Below are 19,842 nucleotides of genomic sequence, written 5' to 3'. Positions count from 1 at the left end.
CCTTGGTTCTACATTTTGTTTCCAGCAAATGAAATATCAACAGCTCTTGCAATGGAAGAAGGCTCATACCGCTCCATTCGGGCTGGGTGACATCACTCCATATGGCTTTGCCAACACTAACACAAGCACGTGGCTGAGAGGAATTTAGAGCTCATTTAATTTAGCATTAATTTCCCCCAAGGAGGAAAAGTCAAAAAAGAAAAAAAAAAAAAGATGGTTTTTGACATATTGATCTCTTAATTACAGATGCAGGCCAGAAATCTGCTGATCTGTAGACGTTTGCAGTTTTTGGATGCAATCAGGACAATTTCGGTTTTGACGCTGTTTGTGTCAGCTGTTGAGTTTGCCCTGCTGTTTATTATTCCGTTGCTGACTGGGTGTTCACATGTCACTCACCTTGGATTAAATAATATGTCATTGGAGAAGCAGGGAATCTAGGTCAGAGCTGTAAGAGAGCCCAGCTTTCTCCACTTCTCCAGCCAAAGCGGTATTTTCCGCTGAAATGGCTTGACGCTACAGTTTGTGCTGGAGCTCTTGTTTCAGTGCTGCAGATGGAGATGAATCCTATTTTAGTTCACATTTTGGACTGACACCTAAATGACTGCCCATATGTTTGTGGGGTGCCTCATTCAAAATGCAACTTTCCACCCCAGATGGGACTTTAACCCACAACCCCTGGCTTAGGAGTCCAGTGCCTTATCCATTAGGCCACTGGGGCTGTATGTAGTCCTGTTTTGGTAAATTATCATACAAACTCCTAACCCTGTAAAGCCCAAGTTTAACCTTTTAAAAACACAGCCCGTTTGCAAAGAAAGGAAAAGGTTTTATCACAGGAGCATTATGGGCCATGCTAGGAAACTTATAGCTTAAGACTGTCCAAACCTAAGCTTTAAATCCTCACTAAAAAAAGTGTTTTATAATAATTCTGTCCTCACTCCCTTCGCATGATTACACATACTTTATTTTATTTGTCTCCTTGGTGGGAGTTTGGTGGCGGTGGGGTTGCTTGTTGAGAGTAGCACAGGAGAAATGGAAAAAGTCGTTTCCTGCCAAAGTTAGTGGTTCAGAGAGGTTGGTTCATTACGATGGCTTAATGGATACTCCAGGATGCCTCTCCTCAGTTTACACTACGTGAGAGATGTTCAACAAAACTAAGCTACCAACCTTGTTGAATTTGAAAGGCTCTCCATTGAGTTTTTTTATTGAAAATTTGAATGGAACAGAAAAAAAAGCCTTTAAGTCCTGGAAATGTTGTACTTATTACAGCCATTTTGTCAATGCCTCAAGGGCACCCCGAGGCACGCTGTGCCCAGTCCGGTGTTGCAAATCTCTCTCTTAGGACCAGCCAGTGTTTAACTTGTCTCCATTCCAAGTCGAGACAAGCCTTCATGAATTACAAATGAACTCCAGGAATGCCCAAAGACCCCTTGGCACTTGTACTGTATGCATTGTACCTTCCCCACCCACTTTAATAAATAGGGTGGAGTAAGTAAAGACATATGAGGAACCTAAAGGTCATTAAGGACAGAAGTACTCGTCTTAATGTTCTTCTGCCTCCCACTGAAAGCTTTGGCAGATCGGAACTGCGGAAAACCTGGAAAGTAAAAAGGTTTCTTCACCTGCTTTTGATGTTCAACTGGCTGGCGACATGCCGACTGAACCTGCAGGAAATTCTGGGGAGATTAAGCTGCTCGGGCTCTTGGAACGACATGATGGATGTGCTGGATGTCTGTTCTACTCTCACATGGTAAAAATATATCCGTACTGTAGTCTCCGGCGTCTGTCTGGGGGCTGAGGGCGAGATGAGCTTTAGTGCTCGGCTCAGCAAGCGCATGTTCGGAAAGTCTTTTGATTTATCCTTTGCAATCCCACACCATTTGTACGTACAGATTTGTGACAAATAGAAAGGGAAAGGCGTATCATGTGGAGTGTGTTTGTAAGGTGTCGGGCCACTCCAAGCTGTCACTTTAGCAGCTTTCATAAGAAGCACGACCTAGATTCTCTGGAACGCGACTGGAGAGATGATGTTGATTCTACTCCCTTATTTGGTATTGCGACAATGGCGGTGGAGTTCAGCAGCAGCATCACTTTGAAGGTCACACATTGTAATCACCAGTTCGAGGCCCCCCTGAAGCATCTGTATTCCTTATGTTTCTACGCTCATTCAGGCTGTGGAAGATCAGTCAAGTTTACTGGCTCAAACATGGGTCAAGGTTTTAGGTTACCTGTCGGTTACAACTTACAACAGACCGTTACAGAAACTGGAACTATAATAGTTCATTCTTCTGGGAAGACTTTCTACAGTATTTTTAAGTGTCTGTGCATGGGAATTTCTGGCCATTCTTCCAGAAGAGCATTCCTAAGGGTCACTGGATAAAGAGGGCCTGGCTTGCAAGCCATTCTAGTTCAGTCCCAAATGTGTCTAAAGGGGTTTAGGGTCTGTCAGGATTGTCAGGTTTTCCCCCACCAAATTCATCCAGGGCCTTGTTGAAATTGTGAAATTGTTCCTACAAGGATGGAAGCATTCAGGGGGTTACTGGTCCAATCCATCTATCCACTGACGTAAAGAAGAAGAGGTATACCCTGGACAATTTGCCAGTCAATATCAGGGATTGATTAATTGAGAGGTGTGTTCCAAGGCTTTTTTTCCCCAACGCATTTAGCACAGCTCTGATGGATCGCCATTGATATTTGCATGGATATCCAAAGTCCTCAGAGGACTTGTCTATACTGTCGACTCAAGTTCAGGCAGAACCGAGACACAGTTTGGATGATGATAAGAAACTGCAGTGCTCTTGAAGGCTTTCATATTGTGTCACACGGAATAACCACCCCACTTTTCATTTATCTGGCACAAATTCCAACCTGTCAGAAAGACAGTAGACTCGGGTCGAGCACATGCTTTGCACATTTTTTCAGTGATAATCAAGACACTGGCAAGTCTCACCAAAAGCTGCTTTTGCCTTTCATGTGCACGCTTTCAATCTTGGTTTTTGCAGCATCAACATGTTTTTTTTTCAAAGGGGCTTTTGTCGGTGAACCACCATAACAGACGAGTTCACGCAATCAACAGCTGAATGTCTTTTTCGCAGAAGCAGATGGAAGACGCATCAGCCTCCCATCGCAGTGCGTTTCCTGCGCATTCTTTGAGATTTCCATCCGAAGTCCACGGGGACCAATTGAAGGCATTAACCCCATTCTGTGTTTTGGAAAGCTTGCCTAGTATCGCTTTTAAGCTCCCATTTTCTCGAGAGGCTGTCGGAGTGGTACACAAGTAGTCAATTATCGCAGCTTAGGAAGCAAGACAGTAAGTCTGCAAGCAGCCGTTGAGTTAAACCAACATTTCCCGGGGTTGCCCTTGACACATTGAAGGCTTGCTGTGTCTCCCCATCAGTGGGGCCTCGCCGGCACAAGCAGCGCTTCGTTTTTGGACCATGAGCCATGAGGCGATCCTTTCACAGTTCTTGAGGGAAAGAACGCAGTTCCTTAGGTCAACATTAGTTCTTGAATGTCTGGTGTGTAGTTTTCCCACAATCCGCTCCTTTTCGGTGCACCAGAGGCGCCCAGGTAATTGAAACCCAGTGTTTTATGAAAACTGGAAGTGTGTGCGAGGGTGCGTGTGTGGTGGTGGTGGGGGGGGGTGCGTGGAGTTGATACCGCCCCCTCTTGTGTGTTGATACTGGATCTACTGTTAATAAATACAGAAGCTGGAAATAAACGGGTGCTCTACTTGACAGTGGTGTCATATATCTGCAGGACTGCTGCGCCGATGCATTCCACAGCATTCCAGGTCCAGAAAAGAAAAAAAAAAAAAAAATCTGTTTTGCTGCTGATTCAGTGCTTTGTGTGAGAAGTGTAGAGCTTTTGTTGTTGTTGTTTGCTCGTGAAAGTTTTCATTTGTTTTGGGGCTAATAATGTCAAATTGTGCTGTTAGCGCACTTGATTAATTGTGTTTGAAAACATGGTCTTTTTTTTTTAACATCATCCAGTCCTTTATGGTGAAAAAAACAATTTGTGTATATTTTGCAATCTGGTGTGGAACAGTGAAAATGAAGCATGTGTGGAGTTTCCAGATGTTAAGAACAGTCCGTAGCACCCTGCTTCTTTACCTTTCTTTTATAAATATCCCCTTTGTGACCTCTTTCTAATAGCTACAAAGCATTAAAGTGAAATAAGTGCATGCAAAAAATACAGTGACAACCACCTCTTTCAAATGCATTCTGGTGCTGTAAAGGATGCAGATAAAGGAGCACACGCTACCAAAATGATACAATGGACAAGCATTCTGTCGCCTAAGACTTGCGGTCAAACTCCTCACTTGTTAGCAACACGGGGAGGGGCTGCTTGTGATGAACAGCCATCGAAAAATATGGCGAGAGCGTCAGTGATTGACTTGTGTTTGTAATCTTATACAAAACAGCGCACGCACGTTTGCCAGAAATGACGTGCGTCATCCCACATCTGTAGTGTAATTTTTGGCCATCCGGATCTGCTTCTTTGCATCTGCACCTCTCAACAGCTTGTTGGGATTCATTTGTGTGTAATCTAATTCCTTTAAGAGTCAGTTACGCCCTCAAATCGGAGTTTATGGCAAGCCTTTTGAGTATTTATTCCATACCCTTGACATCCAGATTGAGGTTAATGGACCAAGTACACTTTGTCCTCGAGGACAATTTTGGCATACTAATAGGGGAACTATGATAGAGATCAAGGACTTGAACAGAGGAATTACAAAAACGAGAAGTCACAGATTGTAGACTATTCTCTTAGAAGAGTTCAGCAATAGCCCATACCCTTGTTTCAGTGCTGCGGATGGAGGTGAATCCTATTTTAGTACACATTTTGGACTGACACCAAAATGACTGCCCATATGTTTGTGGGGTGCCTCATTCAAAATGCAACTTTCCACCCCAGATGGGACTTGAACCCACAATCCCTGGCTTAGGAGGCCAGTGCCTTATCCATTAGGCCACTGGGGTTATGTTCCAGAAGGTTTAAAGTAAATCAAAATACAATAACTTTAGTAAGCAGCAGTACAATGTACATGACAATGAAAAAGAGGAAACAGATATGACATTCTTATTTACTATTCACTGTGACAGGTATGAAGATGCAGATGTCAGGCCGTCCATGGGATAGTGTTGGTGTCATTTTAATACCGCGGCAGTTGTTTAATAAACTCAGCCCAAGCACCTGCCATATGGGACGAAACCCCTCCCGTCATTAACAGAAGACACAGATGTTTGAAAGTGCGATGCAGCCGAATGCGACTGAATCGTCACGCAGTGTGACGGTTGTGCAAGATTTCATGGGTGGCCAACCGGCTGCCGGTTTTGCTGCGGTTGGAAATTTCAATTGCAGGTAAATGGTGTCGCACCATCGCAGATGTAGCAGTCAAAACGGCATGTGGTTTCATAATGGTATGCACAGGAGATTGTTAATTGAGGACAATTTAGGCGCCAACATTTTGGGAAGCAAAGAAAGACATTTTTTCTAGAGATTTTTCATACTTTTGTCAAAAAAAGAAAAGATGCGATAAACCATCATAGAATTTTATTTGACCAGGTAGAGATTTTATTTGTCATATCCATTATTTTGCTTTGTTTGCCAGAACCTTGTTAAAGATACTCAGGTACCTGAAAAACGTATATTTTAAAAAATGCTGCTGAATAAATCATTTGAAATTCAATTAATGTTGAAGTTGTTGCTCAAGAGTACATGCTAGCTGTGTTAGCCGCTATGCTAACTAGTCACTACTCTTGACTACTCTTAGCTTAGCTATATCATAAAAAAAGACTCTCATATGACTGAAAGGCTTGAATTGCTTGAGTAGAATAACAATGATAAAGTATGTGGCACCTCAAAATGTTTCTGGATAAAAAGTAGTTTTACTGTTTCCATCTAGTTCGGCCGCATTGCTCCGCGTGCGATGGACCTTAGGGAGTTGTTAGTCTTAGACCTCAACGAGCAACATGTTATTTTTCTGGGGTTGGTTTGTTGTCCGGGCTCTTGACTGATTTATGGGTGCCGCTTTTTGTTTGAGTCTCGGGTTTTACGCAAAGTCTCAGCACATTACATGCCTTGTTATATCCTTGAGTCCGAGCCAGCGGGTGGTGCTCCCGGCACGACGCCCAACAGCAGAAGCCTTTTTTGACTGGTGAGTCCTAGTCATTTTACTAATCTATTGAATTGTCTTAAGTGTACTAGTACATGGATAGCAACGATATGGAATAAATTCCCAAACGGCTTTCCATAGTGCCGCTTTGCTAACGTTGACCACATCCACATGAATCACAGAGATGGCACTAATAAGCTGCTGCGATCCCAAAACAGTGCCGTGGTAACAACCCATTACAATGGGGTTTTCCACTTCTTCCCATGGTAGGAATAAAAACCCTCTAAACACAACATTTTGTCAGGAACACGTGCGCCAGAGGATTGGGCCAGCTGTGATGGAACGCTCATCCTCTTTATGGTTCTCCAGCAGCTGTCAGGTGCATTGTGTCTCTGTTACCACAACAAATAAGCGTACGGGGCGGCGGCGTATCGCATACGATACATTTATGTACGTTATAGGAGAGTTTTGGTGCCAGCTGTGAGAGCTCATGCAGGGTTGGTCACACGTGTGATAATGCGGCCCAGTGGGTCGCTCAGTTTTTCGGTTTAGGGAAATTTTTCCGTCGATCCGTTCATAATCCAAACGCCAATTAAATATGTCTGCCACTTAAAGGCCATGGGCTTACTCTTATTTTTAAACATGTTTCAACTTAAATATTCATGAACTGTGTAATGGAAAAGGAACTCAATCAAACTAATTTGAATTAATTTGAATATCCTTCGTCTATGGCTGATGTGCACTGATTACACTAACATGATTGCTGTGAACATAGTCGAGAGTCAATATCGCTTTCCAAAATAAAGCTGAGATTTTCCATTCAACTTAATCGTATTTAGTGGATGTTATACTATTATGAGTCAAGTTCCCACATTTAAATTTAAAAAAAAAAAAAAAAAAAAAAAAAAAAAAAAAGGCCTGAAAGCAGTCACACATCCACACAGTAAAATTTGTGAGCTTGCCAACTGGGTGAACAATGACAGGATGGACATTTAAGGCTAATTTCATCATTTAATGAGTACATGGTGGACTTTGATTCAGCAATAGAAATCAGAAAACTGACAGTGTCCTGCTTGAATTATCTGAACACATTTTTATGTCAATTAATTGTTTCACTATGACAGAGTGGACAGCTTGACAACATCCAGCTACACGCACGCACACGCGCAGTATAAATGACAATTACGAAGCAGCCATGTATGTTGCACAGCCTCCATTGAAGAAAGACAAATTGCTGGTCATAATGTCAAGGTGGAAAGCAATTCGTGGCACATGTTCAATATGATTATGCAGGGACATCAGGTGCAAACGTATAGTGGCCGTAAACTCAATTTAACTTACTTCTCAATAAGCAGCTGTTTGGCAAATATTTTAACAATTTTAGAAGCAAAAAACAAATGGCAGAGTTCTATTTTTTCTTATTAAAAGCTCAAATGCAACAAAATGTATTGCAATTTATTGTGCTGATCCCCAGATTGTACCCAAAGGAGCCTGGTGAAATCATATTGTAAATGTCAATCCACATCCATCATTTGCTGTGTTTATTTTTTTTTCTCCAGGCTGGTGGTTTGTCAGCACCTCAGAAGAGCAAGGATGGGTGCCCGCCACCTATCTCAACTCCCACAGTGGCACACGGGACGACTTGGAGGTCGGCGCCTCAAAAAGCGGGGAAGGTAAGTCATCGCCAACCGCACGCACGCCCACCCGAACACGCGAACACACGGCGCTTTATAGCCACAAACCCCTCCACCTTTGATGGGTGACAAGACAGCACAAACCGGAGTCTGACGCCGCCGGCTCCTAACGGCTGATGTGGGCTCGCCGTGAACCGCTTTCCCTGTCCGACTGCCATCGTAAGCACGCTTGAACAAAGCGCGGATTGAAGTCTGCGTCAGTGGGGAGGAGGGGTTCCAGCTAGCAGGGAGTAGACCACAGCCCGGTGATGAGCTGTACAGTAGGACATTGTACACACCAGGATGTTCGTCACGCTTGACATGATAGGTAGTGGTTTCATTTTCAGTTAGCACTGAATCACTACTACATACACTAGCTACAGAAATGATGAATGATAAATTTCAAAGCGGGTTTTTTATTTGTTTATTTATTTATTTATTTATTTATTTATTTATTTTTTTACACCCAATATGAATCAAGCAACACACTCAACCATTGAAATCCACTTTTCTGTTTATCACAGCGAGCCACTCTCAAAAATTAGTTGTGTTCATTTAGCTAGGTTTGGGATTAGCAGTCGCTAGGTTTTAGAATACTGGCCAGGAATCAATGGATCAAAATTAAAAAGATGTTTTATTGTTTAAGTAAGTCTGCAATTTTAAAGTCGCTAGCAAGATTTTAACGTAGCCTCATTTCAATATTCCCTCTCCCCCAATTATGAAAGTGTGTAGTTGTAATAAATAGTCACACAAAAGGCTGTCCGGCTTCTACAAGATACTCGTGCTAGCAATACGAAGCTAGCATTGGGCTAGCACTGCAAACAGACCAATGTTGCAGTTTTAAAACTGCTAGGATAATTTGAATGTAGCCTCACTTTGGTAGTCCCTATTCCCCCAATTATGAAAAATGTGTAGTTGTAATAAATAGTCACACAGAAAGCTTTCCTACTTCAACATAATCCTAGCAATACGACGCTAGCATTAAGTTAGCACTGCAAACAAGCAATCATTTCAGTTTTAAAACAGCTAGCATAATTTAAACATAGCCTCATTTCAATATTCCCTCTCCCACAATTATGAAAGTGTGTATTTGTGATAAATAGTCACACAGAATGCTGTCCAGCTTCCACAAAATACCAGTGCTAGCAATAATGAGCTAGCGTTAGGCTAGCACTGCATGCAAACAAGCCATCATTGTACTTATTAAAACTGCTAGCAAGATTTGAATGTAGCCTCATTTCAATAATTCTTTCTTGTGATGAATAGCCACGCAGAACAATCAATCAATCAATCAATTGATCAATATCAACCTTTTAATTCTGTAGCAAGACATTTTGGACAACTGAAAATGTCCTTGTCAGTGGGAAGCATTTTTGGGAAGACCCTTTTCTGTCCCAGCGAGGCGTACTTGGAAAAGTTTCATGTGGAAAAACTGATCTTCAACCCCAATCCAAAACCTTTGGGTTGAACTATAATGCAAAATGTGAGCAATGTGACACAATAAATCCATAGACACTTTTCAGGTGTCCCAACACTTATGCCCATATAGCGCAGGCAAGTCTAACCTGAGAACACCTTTGGGATGGCCTCGCTCAAGTCTCCCGCTCGCGTGGCCTTCAATCCCCATAATAAGTGGAAAATTCTCCCTTTTGGACTCCTTTGAAATAAAAGTGAAGCAATTGCAGCATATTTGCAAAAGGCTTACGCAGCGTTTTGTTGGAGACAACAACAAACGAAGTATGGAAATGATTATTAGACTTCCAAACAAACAGGGAGATTTTGTAACAGTGTGGCCAAAAGATGTTTTTTGCCACACAATTGCCTTACTGTGCAAAAATGTGACATTGGATTGGACTTTGGTTAGCATTTGATCAACACACAGAAGTGTTTGTATGACAAATGTAAGCCACTTCATTAGGTACACCCGTGCATTTAGCATATGATAATCCTTAAGACAAGTGGAATCTGCAGGCTTTTTCAGGCTTATGAGGCATAGTCAGCTGTTCCAGTAATTTGATGCATTTCCTGGGGGCAGCAATGTGTGGCCCAGATGCTTCACTATGACAGGATGGGGAAACCATGTTAACAACATCCTAATTAAAAGCCGCAGAGGAGATGTCTTCGTTTAACATGTCCCCCCCCCCCCCAACGTAACCCTCCCGTCATCCCACCCTTAACCGTCTTCCATGCGCAGCTAATAGCATTTCCGTCTTGTGTGTTTTTAACATGTGCCGCTTCACCCCTCGCTTTCCACGTGTGTGTGCGTTCACCGCTGTCTGGTCAACGTTTGTGTCCGTCAGTCACTAAGCGCCACAAGGCCCACCTGAAGAGGCTGGACCGGAGATGGACGCTGGGGGGTGTCATCAGCCGGCAGCAGAGCCGAGGTGAAGTGAGACAGATGCCGCCACTTCGATGCCTTTTTGTTTGTGCGTGCCGTTGTTTGTCTCATCCCGCATCCTGTTGTGGACGTAAAGCCACCGTGACTAACCACTAACTGACAGTCGAATCAGTCTTTTTGAAGATATGCTTTGAAAAAGTTGGAATTGAAGGCAGTGGTCCCCATTGAAATGAATTGGAATGCAACTAATCAGTTACAGTCCAAAAAATAAATAAATCAAATTTATCATTATGAAAGCTTGTTTCTAATAACATAAAATAGCCTTTTATTAACTTAAAAAGAAGATTTAAATTGTTTATTACCTGAAGTTAAAAGTTTACTAGAATGCTTATAGATACAATTAAAGACAATTTTCAAATGTTGCATATTTATACACCAAAATGCTTTTCATCAGCCAAAAGCAATAGATAAGTATTACTTTGGCACCATCTTGTGGCATATTGTTGGTCAAAAACTATGGTCAGGAACTACACAGTTTGTTGAACTATGTTGAAGTGAGTTGATGAGTTTCTGTGCGGCCATTTTGTGGCATCGATAGGCAATGATAAACATTTTTTTGGAGGGTGTCAATTGCTTGTTGGTTTTCAGTAATCTCTCCGACAAACACAACAACATCTTGTGGCATATCATTGGCCAAAAACCTTTGCAATGTCCTACAGTATGTTGAACTATGTTGAAGTGAGTTGATGACTTTCTGTTAGGCCATTTTGTGGCATCTATAGGTGGCAATGATAAACATTTTTTTGGAGGGTGTCGATTGCTTTTTGGTTTTCAGTAAAATGTCCCGCAAACACAACAAAATTGCCAACATTTATGCCACATTTACTAGGGATGTCACGATAAGGGCAATATCGTGATATTGTGATATTAAAACTGCCACAGTATCGTCGTCGTCATGTTCACAATATTCAAAAGGAACACATCTGTTAAAAAAAAATCAGGTTGAGTTTCATTTGTGCAGTTCTAGCACCCTCTAGTGGCTGTTTTATTAGTGCAATTTAATTTTCATTACGGATGTTTTGGCCTTCTATGTTTAAAATGCTAATTGTCAGATGAAGGGAAACCTAATTTGCTTGTGAAGCGATCAATGTGTACTTTTTTTTTTTTTTTTTTAGTATGAACTCTCATTTTTACAATATTGTGATATTTTTTAAATATCGCCAACGCCCCCACAATATCGTGATATCGTATCGTGATATCGTATTGTACTTTCATTGCCATTTATTTAAATATCTCTTTATTCGAGCAATTGTGTGCCCAGGGGAGCTGAGCTGAAATCAGTAGCTTTATACCTAACAAACAATTACTGAAATTATGTTACAAAATATTTTTTTTTGTTGAAGTGTTTTTGTTCTATTCCAACCCTGCCAAATTCTCCCAAACAGCTCTCGCCCACGCACCGAAAAGCTGTTGCGCAATACACAGCGGGATTGGCCTGACGCTGCATTTGAGAGCCGTGTTAGAGCCAGTTATTGACTCCGGCTCCGGCGCAAATTGCGACTAATATTGACGCATCACAAGTGACGTTTATGACGGTCACGGGCGGGCCAAGACGGTCACCGTTAGAGGAGCGGTGAGGATAGGCTATTGGGTTCATACCAAATTTGTGCTTGGCACCGCGCTCTGGAGCAAGAGTGTGCGAGAGCCTTGTTTCCACCCGAGGACTCAAAAAAAAAAAAAAAAGTCGAAAGATTGTGCTGACTCCACTAGAATCAACTCAAACAGTGATGGAGGCGATGCATGTTGTGGTTAACAAAACATCTGATTCAGAGTTTCCCCTCCATGCTCGGCTGGATATTGTTTGAGTGGGGGGGGGGCGTTTCACCAAGCCGCACACACAAAAGAGTCCACAAGGTCAAAAATACAAAAATACATAAATATACTCATTCTTTGGATCTTACTCTAGTATTGAAAGGGAGGGGATTTGCTATACCACTTCCTCTCCTGGACAACGGTGGGAAAGGGTAATGAAAGGGGAACATAAATTAGAAGAGGGGGAAAAAAAAAAAAAGACTCCTTTGCTTGTTCTCTAAAAGAGAAGCACTACCAGTTAAAGTTTACTGAAAAACATTAGACAAATGAGAATTATTAAACGTTGTGATAAGTGATTCAGATGATGGAGGGATGGATGGATATATAATTGAACACAAAAATGTTCAACTAGCCAATACTTTGGTGCCATCTTGTGGCATCTTGGTGGAACTACTGTATGTCGACGTGAATTGAGTAGTTTCGTGTCGGTAAAAGTAGAACTTTGCTGCCATCTTGTTGCATTTTGTTACCAAGGAACTATGTTGAAGTGAGTCGGGGCGTTTTATTTAGACAAATATGGTGCTTTGCTGCCATCTTGTGGCACCTATTGCCAATTTACATCATACAATATAATGTAATAATGTTTTTGTACCAGGACCCGAGCCGTATCCTCCGTGAAATGTGGTAATATCGACTAGCAAACGTCTACTAGCATAATGCTAATATAGAATGCTAATCCCATAAACAGGCTAACAAAAGTTAGCATCAATGTTACATTACTTATAAACTTAACTGCTACTTCTAAAACATCACTGAACAAAATGGGATGTGATATTGACTTGAAAAAATACCTAGTAAATTTTTTTCACTCAGAAAATCTAAGTAAATTTTATTAGCGACACACAGAGGGCAGTATTTCTTCTTCTTCTCGCTTTCTTAAACTGGATCTCTTCCAGCAGACCTCAGTGCTGCTAGGCATGTTGTGGCACAATGTGGTACTACACTAAAGAAGATGCACAACTTTAAATTTGGACTCTCCTGTCAACTGTATAAACCCCTCCCCCACCCCCCACAAAAATGATTGCCTAAAAATCTGCATCATAAACAGTGAGGGGAAATACTATCCCACTTCCTGGAGGACCTTGGGAAAGGGCAAGGAAAGGGGGACAAATGAATTATTTGGAAGCAGGATCCCAAACACTGCTTCTTCATCATCTTCATCTAACTTTTTGTCGCCGCGCTCTCCCGGGACTCGGTCAGACGGGGTTCGTCAGGAATTGCCATAATGACGGGAAATGGTGTCTGCGCGACGGCCGGCTGGCCTTGCAGGAATGCATAAATCAGCACGGAGCCTCTGGCTGGCTATTAACGTGCTGAGTGAAGAGGCGCAAGGCCAAGGACACTTCATAGGACGCCGGCTCGCCCAAGGTGCACTTAATGTAAACAAAAGTATATGAATAGTAGCCCGTGCGCGACGTTTATATCTTCAGGATGGCTCTGCGAGCAACATAATAGTCCACTTTCAAGATGTGTTGAACCATAATATTATAATGTGTTGCCATTTAGTTGCACTGCTCTCTTTACGCTGACTTTAAAATGCACTTTGCAGAAGTATACTTACTATTCACAGATTAAATTACTTAATCGTTTCTCCCCCGCCTGTGGAACTTATCCCCAGCTATTTGAAAAAACGGTTTGTGCTCTTTCTGACAATGCCACAAGATGGCGTCAAAGCCCTATCTGAATAGGAATGTAGTACATAACCAAGAAATGTCAGTGGTTTGAACATAATTCGTTCCTGTGAAGTGTTCAAAGTCCGAATTGTTCAACCTCCGAAACGTAAATGTATGTCAAAGTAAGATTTCACAGGTTTCATTTGTTGAGGAGGAGTTCACGGAGAATCAAATAGTCTGTAGGGCAATTATTTTGAAGAGTAAATTTGTAAATTGTGTTTGAAATGATGTTAAACTGTTTTGGGTTCATAGTTTGTGCTACGGATACAGTTTTAGGGGTAACCAAATATGCAAATATGTGAAGTGACATGGCATACCCAGTCTAATGTCAATTGTGGGGTCTTCACTTTTCATATTTAAAAGTGGAGATGTATTTATTTATTTATTTATTTATTTATTTGCCCCTCAAAAATGCCTAGCAACAAGAGGTCATGCAAATATGTGATGTGACATGAGGAAAGGTTTTTGTTGTGTGAATAGTTTGGTAAATTTGCATTTAGAAAAAAAACAACTAAAAATAAAATCTAATGTGAAATAATAATGCAGTTAGTTAATTTAAATCAGGGTTATAATAATTTTGGATTTTTTATTTTTTTTAATTTTGATTCCATTTGGAGTTGTGTGGGTTTTTTTTTTGGTTTTTTTTGTTTTTTGTTTTTTTTTTTTTGTTTTTAAATTCTGTTCGTTTTAATTAGTATTTGGAGCAGGTTTGTTATTTATTACTGTTTTTTTGTTTTGTTTTTTTAATGCTTCATTTTAGTTTATTTTTTACTAGTTTTATTTTATTTTTTAAAATACAGTATATAGATTATTGTATTAATTATATTTTCCCTATAACTAGTTAATTTTGGTTTTATAAAAGTAAGATGTAGCTTCAGTTAGTTTCATTTTTTTAAAACCGTTTGTGTTTTAATATTATTTCAATATAACTTTTTTCCCATTTTATCTTGAGCTATTTTGCTAGTTTTCATGAACGATAACCTTTCTTGAAATATAAATTTTGTACATTTCAGTCAAAAAAATTGTCTGAGTATTGTTGGCCCACCATTTTTTTCCACACAAAAAAACAAAGCATAAAAATAAAATAAAAAATCATGTTTCTAAAATGTGTTGCACTGTTTTGTCTTTGTCAGAGGAGAAGTACATCACAGTGCAGCCGTACGCCAGCCAGGGCAAAGATGAAATCGCGTTCGAGAAAGGCGCGGTGGTGGAAGTGATCCAGAAGAATCTGGAAGGCTGGTGGTTCATCAGGTGAGCCTCATTTCACATACCTGGAATTTCACAAAAGTTCTCTCTGGAAAACCTCCAATGTTGACTTCCGCATGTGTGTTAATTTCCTCCCAGGTACCAAGATAAGGAGGGCTGGGCTCCAGCGTCTTATCTCAAGAAGATGAAGGAGGATCTCTCCCCCAGAAAAAAGACGGTGACCGGCCCGGTGGAGATCATCGGAAACATCATGGAGATCAGCAACCTGCTCAACAAGAAATCCCCGAGCGACAAGGACGTCGGCGGCGATGACGTGTCGGAGAGCCCGCAAGCGGCCCGCAAGGACATCAGCTTGCCGGTTCTGTGTTCGGACTCGGGCCCGGTCGTCACGTCTCAGGATGGCAAAGGCCGAACGGAGCAGGCCTCGCCTGCCGTGGCCCGCATCGCACCTCACCGGGTGGAAATCGGTCAGTCGCACTCATTCATTTAGGATCTTGTTATCTCTGTTGACACACTAATAGATTAAAGTATGGAAACAGTTTTAAACCTACAAGTTATCCCCCCCCCCCCCCCCATCTCACATCATACATCAATAATCATGCCCAAAGATCTACATTATAAAATTAACCTACATCCTTCGCTATCTGTAGGCGTAAAAAGCAGGATTACAGAGGATGATGTTCAATCATTTTCCACAAAATATAAGCTGTGCTGAATACTTTTGTTCTTCTCATTTCAAATTTACACCATCTAAAACTAACCACTAGTGACATCTAGTAGTCAATAGTGGAATTACAATATAATAGTACATAAAAATGAAGTTATTAATTGCATGAATTTTTTTTTCCAAAATTGTTGCAACGAGGCGGGCCTACTATATACTATTCATTAAGTTTTATGTATTCAATATTTGTGAAGTATTTTTTTGTATTGTGTATTTACATTTGTTCTTTGTTTCACAGGTTCCCCAGTTCTCAGGCAAAAACCTCCTCCACGAAGAGATGCAACCCTGGTGGGAATGCTTTTTAGAACATATTCATACATATACAGATACTAAAGTTAAAATGTTCATAAACACAGCTAAATTGCTTCTACACAGACTTTGTGCCCTATTCGTGACTATAAAATATTTAGATACCAAGTGTATTATAATTAAGCAATTCTACAAAATAATTCAAATTGAATACATATTTTTGTTAATGAAATAAAGAAGAGCAAACAGTCATTTGGGAATTGTAGTATATTACGTCATCTTGAAATTTATTCCATATATTCCTAAAACTATAATAAAAACTAAATAAAAAATAAAAATAAAAATAAAAAACAAGTAAAGAATTTCACAATACTACCTTGAAATGTATTCCATATATTACTAAAACTAATAAAAACAAAACACAACCCCCCAAAAATTCTTGACAAGGTTCTATGCAGCCCCACTAGTCTAAATATGGTATTCTGGTTAATATTGCATTAGTGGAATATGAGTTTAGCAGCAAAATCCAGCAGTTTTTATCTATATCAGGAGGCGGCCATTTTGCCACTTGCTGTTGAATTTAGATGACATCATAGTTGCTCAGGTCTCAGGTAACAACCAATCACAGTTCATCTTCAGAAAACAGGTGAGCTGTGATTGATCGTTGCCTGAGCCCTGAGCAACTGTGATGTCATCTTCAGTCGACAGCAAGTGGCAAAATGGCCGCCCCCTGAGATGGATAAAAACGGCTGTATTTTTCTTCATAACTCATATTCCACAAATGTAATATTAATCTGAATATCATGTTTAGACAAGTGAGGTCACATATAGCATATTATTGTATAGAAATATTTATGTTGACTTCCCCTTTAAGAGCTTTTTAGTTTTGGATTAAATATCTATCATTCATGTGTACCAATAAATGTCAGTAATTGATGTCTCAAGTGTATTTGGGGTTAAAACAGCACCGGTATTTCTTTTATTCCCAGGGATTTACTTTGCCCTCCCCACCAGAGCCCCCTACAGTTGAAGCTGAGTATTACACCATTGCCGAATTCCAGTCTTGCATATCTGATGGGATTAGTTTCAACGGTGGCCAAAAAGCAGAGGTAACGATCACACAATATAAGACTTTCATATCGCAAACTTAATGGCGGCACGTGTGACGTTTCAGGTGATTGAGAAGAATTCCGGCGGTTGGTGGTACGTCCAGATCGGAGAGCGGGAAGGCTGGGCTCCGTGTTCCTACATCGACAAACGCAAAAAGCCCAACCTGAATCGTAGGACGAGCACGCTGTGCCGCCCCAAAGTGCCTCCACCGGCGCCGCCTGTCAAGAAGCAGGACTCGGTGGAGACGGCGCCACCCAGCAGCGAGGCTCCGGAGTCTCCCGCGTCTCCCGGGAGGCCCGTCTACGAAGAGCCGGAATACGACGTCCCGGCTATCGGCGACCTGGATCTGGAGTCTGAGTTTGAGTTCCTGAGAGGCGAAGCTTCCTTGGTGGATGCCAAGAACGAGGACACGTCCTCAGAGAAAGGATCCCAGCGGTCCTCCAAACCGTCTCCGGCCTCATCGCTCCACAGCGCCTCCTTTAGGATGTGCGAGTCGTTCGAAGACGGCCAAGAGGAGGAGGAGTGCATCTACGAGAACGACGGCTTCCGGCCCGTCAAGGAGACGCCGGAGAGGCAGTGCAGCCGCGACTCCGGCTCCTCAAAGGCTAGCGTTTCGCCCGAAAGCGGCAAGACCGCCAACCTGAAGTCGGGAGGTTGGAGATCTGCGGCCAACAAGCTCAAGATCAACTTGAACGGAAGCCAAACGTCAGGCAAAAGCGAGGAGTGGTCCGGATCAAAATCAGCCTCCAACGAGTCAACCCCGGATCTGTCCAGACCCAAGAAAGACCAAGAGGAAAGTAAAGCATCCCCTAACGCCAAGTCTTCCTCCAAACCCAAGCCGGTAGTGAGACCCAAACCGCAGTTGGTGAAGGCATCCAGCGGCGACAAGATGGACATCAGCACATTGCGAAGACAGCTGCGACCCACCGGCCAACTCAAGAACGGCAACAAGAGCAAAGGCGAGGACTCGGAGACCGCCTCAGTCGTCTCCTCCGAAGACTCCTTTTCATCTCAGAGCACCTCCTCCGAGTTCTCCTCCATCTACTCCAAAGGCAGCCGCGGCGACTCGGACGTGGAGGGCTGCGTCCTGTACCGCACCACCGACCTGTACGAGAAAGTCCAAGAGTCGGAGTTGAGCTTCCCTGCCGGTGTGGAGGTGCTGGTGCTGGAGAAGCAGGAGAGCGGATGGTGGTACATCCGCTGGGATGACTCCGAGGGCTGGGCCCCGACGTACTTCCTAGAGCCCGTGCGGCAGCAGGACGACGCGGAATCCGACGGAACGCCATCCAGACCTGGGACCCTCAGCAAGTCCAACAGCCTGGAGAAGAACGAGCAGAGGGTGCAGGCCATGAACAACCTCAATCAAAACCTAAAGAAAGTCACTCCCCCGATCCCTTCCAAACCGCCCGGCGGTCTCTCCAAACCCACCGGCTTGTTCACCTCACGCAAGCAGAACAGTGGCAAGCAGCAGCAGGTGGTGCGACCCCAGTCGGTCTTTATCTCAGCCCCCATCAGGGATGACCCGAGCCCCGTCGGCTCCCTCAGGAGAAACGAATCCCTCAACTCGGGCAACCACCCTCGCGTCAGCCCCACGGTGCGTCGCAACGCCTCATTCGGCACCGCGCCCCGCGGCCTGGCGCCCAACAACATCGCCCTGCCCAGCCGGAACCCGTCCGGCCCAGGCGGCTCGGAGTTCCTGGGCGCCGGCCCCCAGAAGAACGCCCTCCCCGTGTCCACCGTCAGGCCCAAGCCCCACATCATCCACAACAACCTCCGGGAGGTCTACGTCTCCATCGCCGACTACCACGGTGACGAGGAGACCATGGGCTTCCCGGAGGGGACCAGTCTGGAGGTTCTGGAGAGGAACCCCAACGGCTGGTGGTACTGCAAGGTGCTGGACAGTGGCAAGCCCAGGAAAGGGTGGGTTCCTTCCAATTACCTCGAGAGGAAGCCGTAAGCGCGCTCGGAGCTGGCAGAACTCCGAACGGAAAGACTACTCACGCGGACACTTTGATTTTGTACGAGAACTCCAGGAAGTTGACCATGAAGCAAGAGGAGAAAAAAGCCAAAGAACAACCTAAGAGAGGAACTTGATGCTTCATTGGTGTCCCCCTTAGCGGAAGTACAGTAATCCCTCGCGATTCGCGGGGACAAAGGACCTGTCGCCAATAAAACTGCTATTAGATAGGGCTTTGGCGCCATCTTGTGGAATCTAAGAGAATTGCGTAAATAACAGGTTAGAATCCCCCTAAAAATTTTGGGGGAAATTTAGTGAATTAGTGAACCGCGAATACACGGGGGATTACTGTAATCATTTTTGTAGAGCTTTCTAAGCATTTAAAGCTTACTGCATGTTTGATTTCATTATACTGACAAAGCCTTGAGCTGTTCAAACTTCTTTTTTTGTTTGTTTGCTGCTAAGTGTTAGTCACATTTGGTGCTGTCTTCATTGCATGTTTTTATAGCTTTATTTTGTTGTACTGTACGTCGCCATTATGTAAGATATTCTACACATTTAATTGACCTTTTGTGAGCATCTCAAATCAATAGCGATGGCTTGGAATATGAAAAGAATCCCTTGATGGTTTTACCAGGAAAACGGGGCCCTTCACGAGCTTCCACCCAAATCTGTATTTATTCTTTTTTTTTTTTTGTACCATTACTTACGACTGACTCAATTGTTCACAACCACTTCACACATCTGCTCCCAATCCATCCTGACGTTGGAAAAAAAAAAAAATTTCTGCTGGGCAGTAAATTTGACATTTTTACTTGTAGTCTTGAATCGGATGCTCACTTTTTTTGTTTTACTGTTTACAGCGTGACAAGCAGCAATAACTCAAGTGCCTAAAAATGAAAATAAATGCACTTTTTAAACTGCT

The 19,842-nt window shown here is 42.7% G+C and overlaps 1 protein-coding gene and 2 non-coding genes across 5 annotated transcripts in view; 1 reads left to right on the top strand and 2 right to left on the bottom strand.

The window, feature by feature from the left end:
- The window catches only part of LOC144001510 (SH3 and PX domain-containing protein 2A-like), a 52,455-nt gene extending 32,613 nt beyond the window's left edge, over window positions 1-19,842 (top strand). For 2 of the 3 annotated variants that reach the window (XM_077495869.1, XM_077495867.1), the window contains 7 exons: window positions 7,675-7,788; window positions 10,089-10,172; window positions 14,805-14,922; window positions 15,016-15,344; window positions 15,840-15,889; window positions 16,840-16,959; window positions 17,025-19,842. In XM_077495869.1, the coding sequence (XP_077351995.1) occupies window positions 7,675-7,788; window positions 10,089-10,172; window positions 14,805-14,922; window positions 15,016-15,344; window positions 15,840-15,889; window positions 16,840-16,959; window positions 17,025-18,917 (2,708 nt within the window). In that variant the 3' untranslated portion in view covers window positions 18,918-19,842. The remainder of the gene's footprint in view (window positions 1-7,674; window positions 7,789-10,088; window positions 10,173-14,804; window positions 14,923-15,015; window positions 15,345-15,839; window positions 15,890-16,839; window positions 16,960-17,024) is intronic. The other variant, XM_077495868.1, reaches the window with a different exon arrangement.
- Window positions 646-718, bottom strand: trnar-ccu (transfer RNA arginine (anticodon CCU)). The gene has a single exon. It is a non-coding gene; the product is annotated as a tRNA-Arg (tRNA).
- Window positions 4,907-4,979, bottom strand: trnar-ccu (transfer RNA arginine (anticodon CCU)). Its single transcript has one exon. It is a non-coding gene; the product is annotated as a tRNA-Arg (tRNA).

This window comes from Festucalex cinctus, chromosome 14, assembly GCF_051991245.1.
Source record: "Festucalex cinctus isolate MCC-2025b chromosome 14, RoL_Fcin_1.0, whole genome shotgun sequence".
Taxonomy (NCBI): domain Eukaryota; kingdom Metazoa; phylum Chordata; class Actinopteri; order Syngnathiformes; family Syngnathidae; genus Festucalex; species Festucalex cinctus.
This window is presented reverse-complemented; position numbering and strand designations above follow the sequence as displayed.